The sequence below is a fragment of the Gorilla gorilla genome, chromosome 10, assembly GCF_029281585.2.
Source record: "Gorilla gorilla gorilla isolate KB3781 chromosome 10, NHGRI_mGorGor1-v2.1_pri, whole genome shotgun sequence".
NCBI lineage: Eukaryota > Metazoa > Chordata > Mammalia > Primates > Hominidae > Gorilla > Gorilla gorilla.
This window is the reverse complement of record NC_073234.2, coordinates 140409417-140429585: the sequence shown is the minus strand read 5'-3', so window position 1 is coordinate 140429585 and position 20169 is coordinate 140409417. Positions and strand designations below refer to the sequence as shown.

At 54.0% G+C, this 20169-nt stretch overlaps 1 protein-coding gene across 4 annotated transcripts in view; it reads left to right on the top strand.

The window, feature by feature from the left end:
* Nucleotides 1-20169, top strand: part of DHX37 (DEAH-box helicase 37) — a 46127-nt gene that overhangs the window by 21338 nt on the left and 4620 nt on the right. For 3 of the 4 annotated variants that reach the window (XM_004054143.4, XM_055358384.2, XM_019039073.3), the window contains exons 9-21: nucleotides 2076-2177; nucleotides 2395-2509; nucleotides 3824-3919; nucleotides 4164-4249; nucleotides 5230-5374; nucleotides 6035-6111; nucleotides 6404-6636; nucleotides 10459-10570; nucleotides 14061-14167; nucleotides 14317-14505; nucleotides 17410-17534; nucleotides 17625-17741; nucleotides 19049-19221. In XM_004054143.4, coding sequence (XP_004054191.2) covers nucleotides 2076-2177; nucleotides 2395-2509; nucleotides 3824-3919; nucleotides 4164-4249; nucleotides 5230-5374; nucleotides 6035-6111; nucleotides 6404-6636; nucleotides 10459-10570; nucleotides 14061-14167; nucleotides 14317-14505; nucleotides 17410-17534; nucleotides 17625-17741; nucleotides 19049-19221 — 1677 coding nt within the window. Of the gene's footprint in view, nucleotides 1-2075; nucleotides 2178-2394; nucleotides 2510-3823; nucleotides 3920-4163; nucleotides 4250-5229; nucleotides 5375-6034; nucleotides 6112-6403; nucleotides 6637-10458; nucleotides 10571-14060; nucleotides 14168-14316; nucleotides 14506-17409; nucleotides 17535-17624; nucleotides 17742-17999; nucleotides 19023-19048; nucleotides 19222-20169 lie in introns of those variants that run through there. The other variant, XM_055358385.2, reaches the window with a different exon arrangement.

Sequence of the window (20169 nt, the reverse complement as noted above, 5' to 3'; positions counted from 1 at the left end):
TCCAAAGCAAGAGGCTCAGGAGAAGTGTTGATGCCTGGCCAGGTGCAATGGGCCTGGTTGATGAGGCCTCTGGGCCTCTGGGGTCAGCAGAGCGGGTGGGCCTGCCCAGCCAAGGGCCAGGCTCCCGGAGCTCTGAGAGGGGCTCCCCAGGGCCTCTTTCTCCATCTCCCTGCGCCAGCCTGACACAGGGGCCTGCTGAGTTGGTGGGTGCCACCCTGGGGCGGGGCTCCATGCAGTAGGCCTGTGTCACCCTCCCGGTGGGGAGAGGGGCCTGCACTCCACATGTGCCACGAGCCTGGCCACATTCAAGGCCCTGAAAATCGACAGTGAACAAGACGCTGTCTTGTTCTAACAGTTCCTGCCCTCCTGGGGCCTCCACTTCAGCAAGGGTGGCAGGCAGGACGCAGACTCAGAGTATGTGAGCCAGTGACAGACAAAGCCGGGAGCAGTGGAGGGAGGACACAGGGCTAGTGAGGGCTTCACCTGAAAAGTGACCTCTGAGCTCAAGTGGAAGGGTGAATGAGGGAGGGAGTGAGCGGCGTGCGTTGCAGAGCGAGGAGAAGTCTGACTGGAGGAGAGCAATGCAAAGGTCCTGAGGCGGGCGTCTGCCTGGTGCCTTTTTTCTTTTGGTAACAAGCTTTATCGGGCTGTGATTCACATTTCATATCATTCATCCGTTCAAATGTACAATTCAGTGGTTTTTAGTCCATTCACAGAGCGTGCAGCTGTCACCACAGTTTTATATTTTGTCACTCATCAATCCAAAAAGAAACCCTAGGCCGGGCACGGTGGCTCACGCCTGTAATCCCAGCACTGTGGGATGCTGAGGCGCGTGGATCACTTGAGGTCAGGAGTTCAAGACCAGCCTGGCCAACATGGTGAAACCCTGTCTCTACTAAAAAAACAAAAAATTAGCCAGGCCTGGTGGCGCACACCTGTAATCTCAACTACTCGGGAGGCTGAGGCAGGAGAATCACTTGAACCCAGCGGGTGGAGCTTGCAGTGAGCCGAGATCGCGCCACTGCATTCCATCCTGGGTGAGAAAGCGAGACTTCATCTGAAAAACAAAAAGAAACGCTGTGCCTTTTATGGTTTTTTGTGGTGGTGGTTTTTGTTTTTTTTTTCGAGGCAGGGTCTCATTGTCACTGAGGCTGGAGTGTAGCGGTGCAATCACAGCTCACTGCAACCCCGACCTTCTGGGCTTAAGGAATCCTTTTGCCTCAGCCTCCCAAGAAGCTGGACCATGGTCACTCTGTGTGTAACCATTTGCAAATGATTTCCCACAGCGGCTGCAGAATTCCATGGTACTTCCCCACCAGCAGTGTCAGAGCTTCCAGTTTCTCCACATCCTGCCAGCACTTGTTGTTTTCCATTTCTGTTATTCTAGACATCCCTGTGGGTGGACAGTGACACCTCACTGTGGCCTTGGTTTATGTCTTTGGGGGCCATCAGGGAGTCTAGAGTGGCCAAGCAGAGAGGGTGAGGTGGGGTCAGGAAGGCACGGGGGTGAGGCAGACAGGGACGGTCACTGTGGGGCAAGAGAGGGGCCTGTGCTGGGTGTCATGCCTCCCACAGAGGTGCTTTGGCCACTCCTTAGCTTCTGGGTTTGGGATTTCGTAGCAGCAAAGGCAGCAAGGGCTTGAAGCAGAGCTCACCATGAGGCCATTAGGCATTGCTGAGCGGCCTGGGGACCAGGGAGCTCCCGGGAGCTCCCTCCCACCCCCCACAGACCCCAGAGAATCAGGCAGCTCTTCCCTGGGCCCCCGGCACAGACACTCAGTCAATCTTGGTGTCAGGTGGGAGCTGGGTTGGGTGGGCCCCAGTCTCAGCCCACCAGCCTCATATTCTACCATCAAAGCCTGACTCTGAAAGACCCCCTGGAACAAGCCACCGCCCTGGGAGCGGCAGGTCCCACTATTGACTCACTTTCTCCAAGGAGACTTTGGCATCCAGAAAGGGGCAGAGGGTGGGGGCTGGAAACGGGGTGGGCAGCAGGGCACCCCCATGCCGATTTCCCAGGCTTCAGACCCACCTGCAGTCCTGGGGCCGCGGTCACTGAGCCTGTCCTTCTGCAGAGGAACCTGCCACTCAAGCTGCTCATCATGTCGGCCACGCTGCGGGTGGAGGACTTCACCCAGAATCCGCGGCTCTTCGCCAAGCCGCCCCCGGTCATCAAGGTAACACAGGGTCCCATGTCCTCTGTGAGCTTGGCTGGCACAAGGACGCCCTGGTGTCGGGAGCCCCCTGAGAGACCTCACTTGGTCACGTGGGGGATTGACAGCAGCTTGGAGGGGGTGTTAGAAACCTTGATTCGGAATAATGGGGAAAGGGAAGGCAGCCCTGGGCCGAAGCTCGTGCCCCCCCACTCCCCATGCCTTCCTGGGCGTCCCACAGGTGGAATCCAGGCAGTTCCCAGTGACTGTGCATTTCAACAAGCGGACACCGCTGGAAGACTACAGTGGCGAGTGCTTCCGGAAGGTCTGCAAGATCCACCGGATGCTGCCCGCAGGTGAGGCCCTGGCCAGGTCAGGGGAAAGAAGCCTCCCTTCCTAAACCCTCGCTGAAGGCACGAGTGTGGGAGGGCCCATCTCCGAGTGGCTCAGAAAAGTCCCTTGACCCTGCCAGGCCTCAGCTTCCTCACTTATTCCAGAGTGTTCACAACACCTGTCCGGCCTTATTCCACTCAAAATACTATGAGGCTTCAGCAGCTACCAGATGGTGGAGCTTGCCATCTGTCCCCATCTGATAAGCAGAAAAACCCCCAGGGCCCAGGCCAGTGCTGGCAGGTGACCATAGACACTGTAGGGGAACAGGCACATCCCCCCGAGAGTCACGGATACCCTTCACAGTTCTGCCTTGTCCCCATCATACCTGCTCCGTTACCCACCTCATGTTACTGAAATGGATGTGACCTTTCTGTGTAAATAGATTGTGATCGCTTCTAGCCAGACTTTTTTTTTTGAGACGGAGTTTTACTCTTGTTGCCCAGTCTGGAGTGCAGTGGCGGATCTTGGCTCACTGCAACCTCCACCTCCCGGGTTCAAGCGATTCTCCTGCCTCAGCCTCCCAAGTAGCTGGGATTACAGGTCCCACACTGGTCGCACACTGCCACGCCCGGCTAATTTTTTGTATTTTAGTAGAGATGGGGTTTCATCATGTTGGCCAGGCTTGTCTCGAACTCCTGACCTCAGGTGAGCTGCCAGCCTCAGCCTCCCAAAGTGCTGGAATTACAAGTGTGAGCCACCGCACCTGGCCTAGCCAGAGACTCTTGTGTGCCGAATTCGGGCCCAAGGCTGGCTTTCTTCATGTTAGGGAGGCAAGGAGCCATGGGGGTGCTTCCCAACAAGCTTGACCTTGTCCTTCAAGGAAACCGAGGTTGCTGCTTCATGATGCTCTGTCCTTGCTCTGCTTACGGCCTTTCGGGGCTCCCCTCCATTCTCTGGGAGACTGGGGCTGGCGGGAGGTGAGGCGGGAGCTTGGGCAGTGAGACTTTCTGCAGCCTCGGGTCTCAGAGCAGCCGCAGCGCTGTCACTGTCGTGAGTGTGGTGTGCAGTGTTCCGCGTGAGCACGCTTCTCAGGGCTTTTGGGTCTGTTCCTGGGAGTGATGCTGCTGGGCTGTGCAGTTGCCGTGTTTGTTGAACTCCCTGGCGGCAGCTGCTTCAGTCTGGGCGTGTTGCCCCCTGCTCATCTATGTCTGTGTACTCCTGTCCTCCCCCATTATCCCCGGAACCTTGCCTCTCAGAGCATGGCTTGGCAGGTGCTTTTGCTAAGCAAATGTTTGTGAGTGACTGATGGGTAACAGAGGGGCCCATTCTTTCCACAGGTGGCATCCTGGTGTTCCTGACGGGACAGGCTGAGGTGCATGCGCTGTGCCGCAGGCTCAGGAAGGCTTTCCCACCCTCCAGAGCCCGGCCACAAGGTAAAGAGGACGCCCCGACCAGCACTCTGCCCTGAGCAGCTGGGCTTGGCCTCGCGCTCCCTGGCTGGGGTGCAGCTCCCGCCTCTGAGCTTCTCTCTGGAAGCATCAGCACCTTTGCCGTCCCCCACCTCACCCCCGAATAAATGGCCACCACTGAGTGGCCGTGCCTTGAACAACAAAGAGCAGTGTGCTGGCGACCATGCCGGCCACAGACGCCTTTCTCCCCAACCTGCCCCTCTCCCAGAAAAGGACGACGATCAGAAAGACTCGGTGGAGGAAATGCGGAAGTTTAAGAAGTCAAGGGCCAGGGCCAAGAAGGCGCGGGCCGAGGTATGTGGGGGGCTGGCAGGGACTCCTGGAGAGTAAGGCTGCATTGTCCAGGATGGCGGCTGCCAGCCCCATGTGACTGCTTAGGTTTAAGTGTAATTGGAATAAAATGAAGTTAAAAATCCAGTTCCTGGTCAGGCACAGTGGCTCATGCCTGTAATTCCAGCACTTTGGGAGGCCAAGGTGGGAGGATCGCTTGAGGCCTAGAGTTGGAGACCAGCCTGGGCAACATGGTGAGACCATGTCTCTACAAAAAATTTTTTAGATTAATCCAGTGCAGTGGTGCATGCCTGTGGTCCCAGCTGCTCAGAGGCTGAGGTGGGAGAACCATCTGAGCCCAGGAGGTCAAGGCTGCAGTGAGCTGTGATGGTCCCACTGCACTCTAGCCTGGGCAACAGAGCGAGACTCTGTCTCAGAAAAGGAAAAGAAGGCCAGGCGTGGTGGCTACGCCTGTAATCCCAGCACTTTGGGAGACTGAGGCAGGTGGATCACCTGAGGTCAGGAGTTCAAGTCCAACCTGACCAACATGGCGAAACCCTGTCTCTACTACAAATACAAAATTAGCCAGGCATGGTGGTGTGCACCTGTACTCCCAGCTACTCTGGGATGGCTGGGCTGGGAGGGGCTTTCCTCTAGCCTCTGCGTGAAGGCACCGTGGGTCTTGTGGTCCGTGACAGTAGCATAAGCACTCAGCCATCTCTGACTTGCCTGTTGCACTACCGATGTGTCAGGCAACGATCCAGGTTCCTCACATGTGTTCACACAACCCTCCCACCAGCCTGGGAGACAAGGTCTATGATAGTCCCCAATGTTTAGGTGGGGAAATTCAGGCACAAAGAGAGAATTATGTGGCCTGCCCCGGGTTGCACGGCCCATGGGTGTGGACCGGGCCTTCCACGCGAGGGCACCTCTCTTCCTGCACGTGCCACGTCCTCACACCCAGGATCCCTGCAGCCCAGGTGTCTATGTCTTGTTTGCCGTAGGTGCTGCCCCAGATCAGCTTGGATCATTACTCGGTGTTACCAGCAGGCGAAGGCGATGAGGACAGGGAGGCAGAAGTGGATGAGGAAGAGGGGGCCCTGGACTCCGACCTCGATCTGGACCTGGGGGATGGCGGGCAAGATGGAGGTGTGGCCCGAGCACCGATTCCTGCTCATTTTCATTAGCTCTGCCCTGAGGATGTGCCCAGAGCCCTTGTGGGCCCCCCGGGGGCCGGGGTTCTAGCAGCTTTGTCCCCGATGCTTCCTGAGTTCTTGAAACTGCCTGGCACAAGGAGGGCTCAAACATTTGCCATGTTGAATGTAACGGGGGCTGCCAACCCCTTTGCTGAGGGACGCAGGCCTCCAGGGCCCGGGGGTGTTGCCCAGCTCCGTGTGCTCGCAGGGGCCCCCTGAATGCAGGCGGACCCAGTGCCCTGCTGTGCCCAGCCAGGGGCTGAGTGGGGCAGCAGAGAGTACCCCAGTACGGGCTCAGCCTGACCCCACCACAATGCTGCCAGGACACGAGGAGCGGAGTCAGGCCCCCGGGATCCATGCCAGGGGTTTGGAGGAGGAGATTGTGCAGCACAGGGGTTCAGATCCGGTTCAGGGCAGCAGAGACGAGAGCCCCTGGGAACCTCTCAGCAGTTCCCCCAGGCTTGGCCTGGCTGGTCCCAAGGGGAGCCTCTGCAGCAGGGCAAAGAAAGGAGCTCTGGTGGAGAAGCCTGGGGGTGCAGGGCTGCTGTGGCCAGCTCCTGCCTGTGGGCATCTGTCCCGGCCTGGGTGCTAGTGACCTCTGCTTTCCCTCCAGGTGAGCAGCCGGATGCCTCCCTCCCGCTCCACGTGCTCCCGCTGTACTCTCTGCTGGCCCCAGAGAAGCAAGCACAGGTAATCGTGCTGGGCCGGTGCCCAGCTTTTGGGACACTTTTAAGGGCATTGCAGTGGGGTTGGTCAAGCCCTTGGTGGTCCTCTGCTGTTTGATCAGCATCCCCAGAGTTTTGAGGAATATTGGGGTAGTTTTGGAGAATAGGGAACCCTCCACCAAGGCACTGGGTCCCAGATGGGATGGCTTGTCCTTGCTACGTCTCCAGCACACCAGCCTGGCTGGCTTCGTCCTTGAGCCTCCATTCCACGATTTCTGATTCTGGTGTTTTCCTGCCATCCCTTCCCCGAATCCTAGGTCTTTAAGCCTCCACCGGAGGGGACTCGGTTGTGTGTTGTGGCCACCAATGTGGCCGAGACATCTCTTACCATCCCTGGCATCAAGTACGTGGTGGACTGTGGGAAGGTCAAGAAGCGCTACTACGACCGCGTCACCGGCGTATCCTCCTTCCGTGTCACCTGGGTCTCCCAGGCATCAGCTGACCAGCGAGCGGGCAGAGCAGGACGGACAGAGCCCGGCCACTGCTACAGGTGGGTCACCCAGGCTCCTCCTCAGGGACGTTGGTGCCGCCTTGCAATAGCCACTGAGGAACAAGGGAAGGACGCTGACCCCACCTCCATCTGTAGTATGTCCCGTGTCCTGCCGGGCCCCTGTGACTTTGGGGTGCTCCCCAGCCCTTTTGCTGGCTTTCAGATACTCACACTATTTCTTTTTTTTTTTTTTTTTTTTTTTTGAGATGGAGTTTCACTCTTGTCACCCAGGCTGGAATGCAATGGCGTGATCTCGACTCACTGCAACCTCCACCTCCTACGTTCAAGCAATTCTCCTGCCTTAGCCTCCCAAATAGCTGGGATTACAGGTGTGTGCCACCACGCCCAGCTAATTTTTGTATTTTTATTATATGTATTTATTTATTTTAATTTTTGCATTTTTAGTAGAGACGGGGTTTCAGCATGTTGGCCAGACTGGTCTCGAACTCCTGACTTCAGGTGAGCCACCATGCCTGGCCTACTCGCACTGTTTCTTTTTTCTTTTTTTTTTGAGACGAGTCTCGCTCTGTCGCCCAGGCTGGAGTGCAGTGGCGTGATCTTGGCTCACTGCAAGCTCCGCCTCCCGGGTTCACGCCATTCTCCTGCCTCAGCCTCCCGAGTAGCTGGGACTACAGGCACCTGTCACCACGCCCGGCTAATTTTTTTTTTTTTTTTTTTTTTTTTTTTTTTTTGTATTTTTAGTAGAGGTGGGTTTTCACCGTGTTAGCCAGGATGGTCTCGATCTCCTGACCTCGTGATCTGCCTGCCTCAGCCTCCCAAAGTGTTGGGATCACAGGCGTGAGCCACCGTGCCCAGCCACTGTTTCTTTATTCTGCTACTGAGGTCAGGGCCAGCTCTTGAGTGCTGTTTGTTAACAGCTTGATCAGGATATAATTCACATACCATAAAGTACATAATTTTAAAGCGTACAATCCAGGAGTTTTTAGGACAGTCACAGAGTTGTGCAACCATCACCACAATCAATGTCAGAACTTCCCATCAACCCAAAAAGAAACCCCGTGACCACTGCAGTCACCCCCCTTCTTCCCCGCCCCAGCCTGTGGCAAACATCAGTCCACTAGTTTTTGTCTGTAGGGATGTGCCTGTTGTGGGCAATTCAGATAAATGCGATAAAGTCATACAAGGTGTGGCCCCTCGTGTCTGGCCTCTGCCGCTCAGCACGGTGAGTTTTCAAGGCTCACCCCAGATGGCAGGTGTCAGCACCCCGTTCCTGGCCGTGGCTGAATGATATCACACCATATGGATGTGCCGAGTTTTGTTTGTCTGTTCATCAGCTGGTGGACGTTTGGTTGTTTTCACCTCTTGGCTATTGTGGATAGTGCTGCTCTGAACACTCAGGTGCAAGGATTCGTCTGGCTCCGGTTTCATTGCTCTTGCAGTGGAACCTAAGAGAACCGCTGGGCCGTATGGTAACTCTGGGTTTAACTTACCAAGGAACCACCAAACTGTTTTCCACAGCAGCTGCCCCATTTGACATGCCTACCAACAGTGAATGAGGGTTTCAGTTTCTTCACGTCCTCACCAGCACTTTTAAAATTTTTTTTTTTTTTGCTATGGAGTCTCTCTATGTCACCCAGGCTGGAGTGCAGTGGTGCAATCTCAGCTCACTGCAACCTCCGCCTCCTGGGTTCAAGCAGTTCTCCTGCCTTAGCCTCCCAAGTAGCTGGAATGATAGGCATGCGCCACCATGTGCATATAATTTTTTTGTTTGTTGGTTGGTTTGTTTTGTTTTTGAGACTGAGTCTCACTGTTGTCGGCCTGGGCCAGAATGCAATGGCTCAATCTCAGCTCACTGCAACCTCCGCTTCCAGGATTCCAGCAATTCTTCTGCCTCAGCCTCCCAAGTAGCTGAGATTACAGGTGCCCACCACCACGCCCAGCTAATTTTTGTATTTTTAGTAGAGATGGGGGTTCACCATGTTGCCCAGGCTGGTCTCGAACTCCTGACCTCAGGTGATCCACCTGCCTCCGCCTCCCAAAGTGCTGGGATTGCAGGCATTAGCCATGGCGCCCGGCCAATTTTTAGATTTTTAGTAGAGACGGGGTTTCACCATGTTGGCCAGGCTAGTCTTGAACACCTGCCTCGGCCTCCCAAAGTGCTGGGATTATAGGCATGAACCACCACGCCTGGCCAGCACCAACACTTATTTTTAATATTTTTGTTTTGCTGGGTTTTTTTTTGAGAGACAAAGTCTCACTCTGTTGCTCCGGCTGGAGTTCAGTGGCCCAAGTATAGCTCACTGCAGCCTCCACCTCCTGGGCTCAAGCAGTCTTCCTGCCTCAGCCTCCCAAGTAGCTGGGAGTAGAGGCACGTGGCACTGTGCCTGGCTTCAGGTGTTTTTTTTGTTTTGTTTTGTTTTAATGTGTGACTATTTCCTGTCACACACAGCCCTGACCTGGTCCTGAGAACAGGTGCCCCTACCTCCCCCACCCCCACTTTTTTTTTTAATATGAAAGCTTCAGTATTTTTGAGCCTGGCTCTCCTAGTGGATGTGAAGTGGTATCACATTGTGGCTTCGGTTTATGTTTCCCTAATGACTAATGAAGGCCTCTTTTCATGTACTTATTGGCCCTTTATGCATCTTCCTAGGGAACTGCCTATTCAGATCTTTTGCTCATTTTTTAATTAGGTTATTCGTCCTTTTATTGTTGATCTGTAAGAGTTCTTTAGGCCAGGCGCCATGGCTCACGCCTGTAATCCCGGCACTTTGGGAGGCTGAGGCGGGCAGATCACAAGGTCAGGAGTTCAAGACCAGCCTGGCCAACATAGTGAAACCCTGTGTCTACTAAAAATATAAAAATTAGCTGGGCATGGTGGCATGCACTTGTAATCCCAGCTACTTGGGAGGCTGAGGCAGGAGAATCACTTGAACCTGGGAGGCAGAGGTTGCAGTGAGCCAAGATCATGCCCCTGCACTCCAGCTTGGGCGACAGAGCGAGACTTCATCTCAAAAAAAAAAAAAAAGTTCTTTATATAATATAATCTGGATATTAGATCCTAATCAAATGTGTCATTGACAAATATTTTCTCCTAATCCATGTGCTGTAATTGTGTGTATGTGTGTGTGTGTGTGTGCGCGCACGCGTGTATGTAATAAATAGCTTTATTGCTGTTCCTTTTGTCAGGGCTACATGTTAATTACAAAAGTAGAAAATTTAGAAAATTTGCAAAGAAAACCAGTAAGAAGTAACTGTAGTTAAAGTGTAGAGTGCTATGCACCATCCCCTGTTTTAAGTACTCTACATGGAATAATACCTTTTCTTTTGGTTTTGAGATGGAGTCTTGCTCTGTCGCCCAGGCTGGAGTACAGTGGCGCCATCTGGCTCACCGCAACCTTTGCCTCCTGGGTTCAAGTGATTCTCCTGCCTCAGCCTCCTGAGTAGCTGGGACTACAGATGCACGCCACCGTGCCTGGCTAATTTTTGTATTTTTAGTAGAGATGGGGTTTCCCCATGTTGGCCACGCTGGTCTCGAACTCCTGACCTCAAGTGATCCGCCCGCCCCAGCCTTCCAAAGTGCTGAGATTACAGGTGTGTGCCGCCACACCCAGCCAGTGGAATAATAGCTAATTAATTTTCACCAATTCCTTACGAGGCAGCTGCAATTTGAGCTGCATTTCACAGGTGAGGAGAATGAGGCAGGAAGAGGTAAAGCACCGTGCCTGCTGTCAGGTCAAGATCCAGTCCCAGTGGCGTGACTGAGTTTTGTTTGTTGTCCCGGTTTCTCTCTGCCCAGGCTGTATTCATCTGTGGTTTTTGGTGTGAGTTTTGTGTTTGTTGTCCTGGTTTCTCTCCGTCCAGGCTGTATTCATCTGCGGTTTTTGGTGACTTCGAGCAGTTTCCTCCTCCAGAAATCACCCGGAGGCCTGTTGAAGACTTAATCCTTCAAATGAAGGCTCTCAACGTTGAAAAGGTCAGTTGCTGCCCCCAGCCCCGCTCTCAGCCACCCCAGTGAACCACCTCCCTTTCCCTGAGTCAGGGAGCCCAGAGTGGGGTCTGCTGGTGCCTGGCCTGCGGCAGCTGCTTACACAACAGTGCATCAGCAGGTGCTCCCAGGGCTTCTGGGCTCCTGTGACCGCTGCCTCCCCAATGCTGCATCCCCCGTGGGCACCCAGGGGATGGCTGCCTGGAATAGAGGCAGCAGGGTCCTACACGCTATTCATGTACTATCCATCCGTGGGGCGTGCAGAACGTGCTGCCGGCTCTTCCTGGCTGCAGCCTTCTCCGACCCAGTCCTCCAGTGGAGGGGGGATCCCTCTAGGGTCACCCTCCCTCCCCCTGCTCCAGGGCAGGCTGAGCCAGGCAGTGCCCAGTGCCACACTCCGTGCTGTCCTGTGGGCATTCAGATCCCCATTTAACTGATGAGGAAACAGAGGCAGGGAAGTGAAGGTTTTTGTCCAGGGACACACATCTAGTAAGTGACAGAACCCACATGGTCTCCTAGTGCCTTTTAAACATCTGTGCTCACTGATTTTTCTGGATGTTAATATGTTCAAAATCATAAAAACTTCAGATACTTGGCCGGGCGTGGTGGCTCACGCTTGTAATCCCAGCACTTTGGGAGGCCGAGGCGGGCGGATCACGAGGTCAGGAGTTCGAGACCACAGTGAAACCCTGTCGCTACTAAAAAATACAAAAAATTAGCCGGGCGTGGTGGCGGGCGCCTGTAGTCCCAGCTACTCGGAGAGGCTGAGGCAGGAGAATGGCGTGAACCCGGGAGGCGGAGCTTGCAGTGAGCTGAGATCGAGCCACTGCACTCCAGCCTGGGGGACAGAGCAAGACTCCGTCTCAAAAAAAAAAAAAAAAAAAAAAACTTCAGATACTTGAGATCATCAGGGAGAAGGTGAAGCCCGTCCCACTGTCCACCATTTGTGACCTGTGTCCCAGTTATGTTTCCAAACACATAACATCCTGTACTTTATTCCTGTGGTTTTCTGAATATTGTGTGATATTTTACACGGTGCTTTGGGCTTGATTTTTTCACCTAATAAAAATCATGGGTGCTGGCCGGGCATGGTGGCTCACACCTGTAATCCCTGCACTTTGGGAGGGTAAGGCATGTGGATTAGTTGAGGTCAGGAATTTGAGACCAGCCTGGCTAACATGGCAAAACCCCGTCTCTACTAAAAATACAAAAAAAAAATTAGCCAGGGAGGCTGGGCGTGGTGGCTCACGCCTGTAATCTCAGCACTTTGGAAGGCCGAGGCAGGTGGATCACAAAGTCAGGAGTTCAAGACCAGCTTGGCCAACAAGGTGAAACCCCGTCTCTAGTAAAGATACAAAAAATTAGCTGGGTGTGGTGGCACACGCCTGTAATCCCAGCTACTCAGGAGGTTGAGGCAGGATAATCACTTGAACCCGGGAGGCGGAGGTTGCAATGAGCAGAGATTGTGCCATTGCACTCCAGCCTGGGTGACAGGGCAAGACTCCGTCTCCAAAAAAAAAAAAAAAAAAAAAAAAAAAGCCAGGTATGGTGACAGGTGCCTATAATCCCAGCTACTTGGGAGGCTGAGGCAGGAGAATCATTTGAACCTGGGAGGCAGAGGTTGCAGTGAGCCAAGATCATGCCGTTGCACTCCAGACTGGGAGACAGAGCAAGACTCCGTCCCAAAAAAAGAAAAAAAAAGCTGGGTGCATTGGCTCACAGCACTTTGGGAGGCCGAGGCGGGCGGATCACAACATCAGGAGCTCTAGACTAGCCTGGCCAATATGGTGAAACTCCGTCTCTACTAAAAATATAAAAATTAGCCAGGCGTGATGGTGGGCACCTGTGGTTCCAGCTACTCGGTAGGCTGAGGCAGGAGAATTCTTGAACCCAAGAGGCAGAGGTTGCAGTGAGCTGAGATCACGCCGTTGCACTCTAGCCTGGGTGACATAGCAAGACTCCATCTCACAAAAAAAAAAAAAAAAGAATCATGGATGCCAAGTATGTGCTGGGCGTTCAGCATGTGTGACCTCAGGTTATCCTCCCAGCCACTCTAGGAGGGAGTTACTAGTGTTATCACCCCATTTTCCAGATGAGGAGCCTGAGACACTGAGACAGGCCTGACTGTGGGTCACGTGGATAAAAAGTGTCAGGGCTGGGCTGGGAGCTCAGTGTGGCTGGGAGCACTGTTGGGAGTGCCTCCCACAAGTGACATCAAGTCCACTCTGTAGGAACTCTGCAGTGGCTTCCCCTAGCTCTTGAGTCAGCTCCAGAGCAGGCCCCCTCCTGCCTTCCCCCAGACCTGGGTTCCTAGCATTGCCTCCCTACCTGCGTGCCTGCTGCAGGCTCACCACCCCGCCTCTAGCTTTATTGAGATAGAGTTCAGGCACCACACAGTCACCCACTGAAAGTGTGTGGGTCAGTAGTTTCCAGTGTGTTCACAAAGTTGTGCAAACATCACCAACCACCATGGCCATTTTCATCACCCCAGAAAGGAAGCATGTACCCTTCATCTGTCACCACCTCCCAGCTCCCTGGCCCCTGTGCCCACTCCTCTCCATGGATTTGCCAGTTTGGGACATTTCATGCAGATGGAATCCTACAACGCGTGGCCTTTGTGCCCGGCGTCTTTCCCTGAGTATGATGTTCTCAAGGTCCATCCGTGGTGTAGCGCGTGTCGCTGCTTCACTCCTTTTCGCGGCTGAATCATTGTCCATTTTATGGGTGGCCCACGTTTTGTTCATGCACTCCTCCATTCAGAGACGCACGGGTTGCTTCCATCTTTTGGCTATTGTGATAAATTTATTCACATTATTATTACTATTTTGAGATGGGGTCTCACTCTGTCCCCCAGGCTGGAGTGCAGTGGTGTGATCTCGGCTCACTGAAACCCCCACCTCCCAGGTTCAAGTGATTCTCCTGTCTCAGCCTCCCAAGTAGCTGGGACTACAGGTGAGCGCCACCACACCCGGCTAATTTTTGTATTTTTAGTAGAGATGGGGGTTTCACCATATTGGTCAGGCTGGTCTCGAACTCCTCACCTCAGGTGATCTGCCCGCCTCAGCCTCCCAAAGTGCTGGGATTACAGGCGTGAGCCACCGCACCAGGCCAATTTATTCATATTATGCCTCACTGACTACCTGTGGCCCCTCCTGGTCAAATGACGCTCGGTCCTCATGAGTATAATAGTCTGTTAAAAACCGAAAAAAGCACCCAGCGGGGGCAAAGCACAGCCCTCAGTGTCTAGCCAGTGCTTGGGACGTGTTTTTGAGTGAATGGATGATGTGAGTGAGTGAAGGAGGCTTTGGGGTTCCATTGGGACCTGGCCTTTGAGAGTGCCCCAGGCCCCTGTGTCCCCACTGGCATGAGCTGAGCCTGGAGAGAGGGGTTGGAGGGAGTGCCTGCCACAGACGGAGCAGGAGCACTGGACTTGTTCTTGGCATTCACCCTGTCCCTGCCACGTCTCCTTGTGTCCCAGGTCATCAACTTCCCCTTCCCGACGCCCCCCTCCGTGGAAGCCCTTCTTGCCGCCGAGGAGCTGTTGATCGCCCTGGGTGCCCTGCAACCGCCCCGAAAAGCAGAAAGGTAGGGCCAAGAGATGCAGAGCCCAGTTCCTGCCCTGTTCAGGGCCCTCTCTCCCTTTTGCTGGGCCTGAGCTGCCTCAAGCGTGGGGCCTCCCAGCTGTGGCTCCAGAGCTCCTCTCAGAGCACTGCCCCCACCACCTCCATCTCCAGGGTGAAGCAACTGCAGGAGAACCGGCTGAGCTGCCCCATCACTGCGCTGGGCCGGACAATGGCCACGTTCCCCGTGGCACCCCGCTACGCCAAGATGCTGGCGCTGAGCCGACAACACGGCTGCCTGCCCTATGCCATCACCATCGTGGCCAGCATGACGGTGCGGGAGCTGTTTGAGGAGCTGGACAGGTGCGAGGTTAGCGGTTGGGCACTCAGGGCCAAGCTCAGTCCCGACGGGGGCTCCGGGCTGAGAGCCGACTTGCACCCCGGCTTCCTAGGGAATCACCGGCATGTTGGGTGGCCTCCTGCAAGACCCTCGTTCTCTCTGAGCCCTTCTGTATTCTGATCTCTGCAGTGGCCGTGTTGGTGCCTGTCTGCTGCCCCTTATGCGTCCCATCAAATAGACTAGGAGGTGGGGGGATCCCCCCGATCATCAGTGGGTCATAGATTCCAAAAAAAGGACAGTTTGAGTGAAACCATTTAAAACATAGACCAAAATAGGGTAAAGCAGTACCCTTGAAAAGTGTCACTAAGGCGAGGTGCGGTGGCTCATGCCTGTAATCCCAGCACTCTGGGAGGCTGAGACTTGAGGTCAGGAGTTTGAGACTAGCCTGGACATGGTAAAACCCCCGTTTGTATAAAAAAATACAAAAATTAGCCAGGCGTGGTGGTGCATATCTGTAGTCCCAGCTACTCGGGAGGCTGAGATAGAAGAATCATTTGAACCCAGGAGGTAGAGGTTGCAGTGAGCTGAGATTGTGCCACTGCACTCTAGCCTGGGCAACAGAGTGAGACCCTTCTCTAAAAAAAGAAAAAGAAAAGTGACACTAAGACTGTGAAAGTATGTTGAAAGTATGTTTAGTGCATTGTGTATTTAACAAAATTTACTTATAGATTATGACTACATGCTAATTCTTAGAATGAACAATTATTTAATAATCTCCTGGCATCCTATTGCGTAGATCTGCCTTTGGCAGCTTAATGATAAAAGGGGTCATTTCTGCAGAGATTTCTGGAAGCAACCTGAGTTTCTCAAGGGCTTGGTAAGTCTTCAGCGTTCACATCATTCCTCCTGAAACCGCCTTTCACGCCATCAGTTTTGACCATCCCTCCCTCAGCTGTGAGCCAGGCTTCTGCTGCCACCATCTCTCGTCCACTGTGAATGGTACAGGCAGGCCCACAATGTCACTTCATCGACTCTGTGAGCCTCTGCATCTTGTGCAAAGCCTGCTGCTTCCCTTAGGGTCAATCTGCCTGTGTTTGGACCATCTTGTCAGATGACAGAGCAGACACTAGTTGGGAAGGCAGTTAGGTGGACACTGGGGAATCTGTTGAGATCTGGATGGTTTTTCTTTTTTATCCTCCACCACCTCCCCTCCCCAGTCCCACCCACCCTAACCAGGAACTTTGCTTTAGGCCACGTCACTGCATGGGCCATTCCATACTGCAGCCACTAACCACACGTGGCCTCAGCCTGTGAAATGTGGCAGTTACGGCAACAAACTGACTTAAAACCTTACTTATTTTTAATAGTTTAAATTTAAACAGTCGCATGTGGCTAGTGGCCACTGTATTGGCCAGTGCAGTTCCAGACCTTTCCCTGTGCTCTGCACGGACAGAGTTTTAATTTGAGGAAATGAGATCAGATGGTCCTGTATCTTTTCAGGGTCAGTGCATCTGAACTTCAAAAGCAGCTTTAGCCAGGCATGGTGGCTCACGCCTGTAATCCCAGCACTTGGGAGGCCGAGGCAGGCAGATCACTTGAGAGGTCAGGAATTTGAGACCTGGCCAACATGGTGAAACCCTGTCTCTACTAAAAATCAAAAAGCGGGCATGGTGATGGACACCTGTAATCCCAGCTATTCGTCAGAATCCCTTGGGGGAGAATAATAGGGTTCTCTGGAGAAACAGAAAGTGGTGTCAGTTTCAGTCGGGGTCTGAAGGCCCAAGAACCAGGAGCATCGAGGGCAGGGAAGACCCAGCTCACGCAGTCAGCAGAGCCCGAAGTCACACCTCCTCTGCCTACTTGGGCCCTCAGTGGATCGGATGTGGCCCACACCCACATTGGGGGAGGGCAGTAGCTTTATGCCAGTCACCAATTCAAAGAAACACCCAGAAATAAGGCTTAATTAGCTATCTGGGCATCCCTTTGCCCAGTCAAGTGGACACAAAATTAACCATCACATGTAAGTTCTTGAAAACCAGGTGTCTTGGCCTCTGCCCAGATCTCCTGATCAGCATCTCCTGGTCCCAGCATCTCTAAGACTCCCGTGCAATGCTGGTGTCAAGGCTCTGTAGCATGGTGACTGAGAGCTCAGGTATGGTTCAAATCTCTCTCTGCCAGTCTGAGCTGTGTGACCTTAGGCAAGTGACTGTACCACTCTGAGCTTCATTTTCTCCATCTGGAAAATGGGGATGATGATAATAATTGGATTGTTGGTAGAATTAAATGAGTTAACACAAGCAAAGCGCTTTGAGCCGTGCCTGACACATATGTAAGTGTTAGTATTATTTTCAGGTTTGGAAGCCACTGGCATCATTCATTTATCCAGTCCACCCTTGGCGGCTATTTAAGCAGTTTGCAGAGTTTTTTATTACCTAAAAATGGTGCAGTGGCCGGGCACGGTGGCTCATGCCTGTAATCCCAGCACTTTGGGAGGCCGAGACGGGCGGATCACGAGGTCAGGAGATCGAGACCATTCTGGCTAACACGGTGAAACCCCGTCTCTACTAAACAAAAAATACAAAAAATTAGCCAGGCCTGGTGGTGGGCACCTGTAGTGCCAGCTACTCGGGAGGCTGAGGCAGGAGAATGGTGTGAACCCGGAAGGCGGAACTTGCAGTGAACCAAGATCACACCACGCCACTGCACTGGGCGACAGAGCGAGACTCTGTCTCAGAAAAAAAAAAGAACAACAGTGCAGCGGTGGCTGCCAATGGTGAATTTTGAGCTGGACCTTAATACCTTAATTACATTCATCAGTGACCCCACAAGGCCTCTGAGCCTGTCCCGATGAATAAAGGAGTTCCCCCCGCTGAGGCCCTGAGCGCAGCCGAGGCCCCAGCCCAGACAGTATGTATGTGTGTTTGCAGACCAGCGGCCAGTGACGAGGAGCGCGCCAGGCTGAAGAGCAAGCGGGCCCGGGTGGCCCAGATGAAGAGGACCTGGGCAGGGCAGGGGGCTTCTCTGAAGCTCGGCGACCTCATGGTGCTGCTGGGTTTGTGCCCTGCCCGGTGGAGGGTGGCGGGAGGGTCACCCAGGTCTGGGATGGGTCAGAGAGAGAGCATGCCCCCTCTTCGTCTCCCAGGCGCCGTGGGATCCTGCGAGTATGCCGGCTGCACACCCCAGTTTTGCGAAGCCAACGGGCTGCGGTACAAAGCCATGATGGAGATCCGGCGCCTGCGGGGCCAGCTGACCACCGCAGGTACGGCCCCGCGCCGGCACGCCGCTGCACCCGGCGGGCAACCTGACCTGGGCACTTGAAATGTTTAAAAAAGTGATCCATAGAGTCCATGTTTGCAAACTTGCTACGCACCAAAATGTATTTATAACCCTAAATCAATACTTGGGGAGCTTTTCCAGGAACGAGGGAGTGTGCACACGAGCAGGGCACTAACAGATTCGAGCTGCCAGCCTGCACCCTCCCCCACCAGGTTGTCGCTCGGTTTCACCTTTTCCCTAGCGATACCTCCTGCCATTTTCCATCACCGCTGTGGCCTGGACCCCTCTTCCCTCCCACATGTCCCCCAGAGCCTTCTCATGCAGAAGGATGAGGTCTTGCCCTGGACTCTACCTCAGCTCAGCAGCGCAAATACTTCCTGCCACCAACACCCAGGCAAGCTTGGGAGGAAGGAAATGTCCTCCAACATATGGCAAGAGGACCATGCGTAGAGAGGGCAGCGTGGACACTGGGTCTCTTCTGGGCAGGCCACGTTCTTGCACCCAAGGCTAGTGGGGAATTTGCCTTCCATTTAAGCAGATCCCAGGGTTTGATGCCAGAATTGATGGCTCTCTTCCGGCCAATCCTTCTCCCAGCGCCAGGTGCATGGTGGTGGCCCTGTCACCATGCTCTGTGTCCTTCTGGCTGTGGCTTTCCAGAGCAGCCCCATTCCAGGTGCAGCAGCTTAGAATTGCAGTCAGCCTCCAGACAGTGCTGGTTACAGTGACTTCATGACATTCGACCTTTATTGTTGCAAGGAAGAGAAGTCACTGAGTCAGCAGCCCAGGGCGTTTCTCTGCTGCCATCCTCCTGCCATTTGCTGTGCCTTCCATCCTAAGGTCACCTCGTGGGCTGAGGAGGTAGCTGGAGGCTTAGTCGCCTCTGCCTTCCAGGCAGGAGAAGGGAAGGACGAGGCCAGGGCACCTGCCGGCTGTCCTGTTCCCATATTGAACGTTCCCAGGAATTCAGCCGCAACTTCCTTCTTCACATCATGGACCGGAACTGAGTCTGAGGCCACCTGAGTGTTAGGGGAGGGCTGTCTCCTCGCAGAATGCTCTGTTGCCCAGGCAGGACGTGGGGCTTTGCCCCAAGGGAGAAGGAGGGAATGGAGGGGCGGCTGCAATCCTGCCTGCTGGGGGCTTTGGGTCCTGCTGGTGGCCTCTGGGGAGGGGCTGAGACAAGCAGGTGGCTGAGGCTAGAGCACTGAGCATGGTTGGGACTTTCTAGGAGGTCAGGGCAGAGCTGGCTCCGGGCCTCGCCACCACCGACCTCACTCTTGGTTCTCCTCTTAGTCAATGCCGTGTGCCCCGAGGCTGAGCTCTTCGTGGATCCCAAGATGCAGCCGCCCACCGAGAGCCAGGTGACCTACCTGCGACAGATCGTGACGGCCGGCCTGGGGGACCACCTGGCCCGCAGGGTCCAGAGCGAGGAGATGCTGGAGGACAAGTGGAGGAACGCCTACAAGGTGCGGCCCCCACCGCCTCCCTGCCCAGGGGTAGCTTGGGGCACCTGGCGAGGGGCAGGCGGGCTGGGCCCTCAGGGTCTGGGGAGGCTTGTTCCCTCTCAGCTGTGGGTCCCTACCGAGGAACAAGTGGGGCTTGCAGTAGAATCACATCTTCCTTGGTTAGTTTCTCCCAACTTTTTTTTTTAATAACAGTTTAGTGGAGATAGAATTCACACAGCATTTAAATTCTTTTGGGGTTTTTTGTGTTTTCTGGAAACAAGGTCTCGCTCTGTTGCCCAGGATAGAGTGCAGTGGCACAATCATAGCTCACTGCAGCCTCGAATTCCCAGGCCCAAATAACCTTCTCGCCGCATCCTCCTGAGTAGTTGGCACTGCAGGGGGCACACCACCACCTCCGACTAATTTTGTTGTTGTTTTCTTTTTTGAGACAGAGCCTCACTCTGTTGCCCAGATTAGAGTGCAGTGGTGCGAACTCAGCTCACTGCAACCTCCACCTCCTGGGTTCCAGCAATTTTCCTGCCTCAGCCTCCCAAATAGCTAGGATTACAGGTGTGTGCCACCATGCCCAGCTAATTTTTGTATTTTTAGTAGAGAAGGGGTTTCACCATTTTGGCCAGGCTGGTCTTGAACTCCTGGCCTCAAGTGATCTGCCCGCTTCGGCCTCCCAAAACGCTGGGCTTACAGGCAGTGTTACCCAGGCTAGTCTTGAACTCCTGGCCTCTAGGAATCCTTCCACCTTGGCCTCCCAAAGTGTTAGGATGACAAGTGCGACCCACTGCATCTGGCCTGCATTTAAACCCATTTAAAGTGTTCAATTCAGTGGGTTTTTAGTATTTTCACAGAGTTTTGCAACCATTGTCATAGTTAACTTTAGAACATTTTTATTACCCAACAAAGAAACCCCACATCTGTAAGCTGTGAGTCCCCAGTTCCCCGTCACCCCCGTTT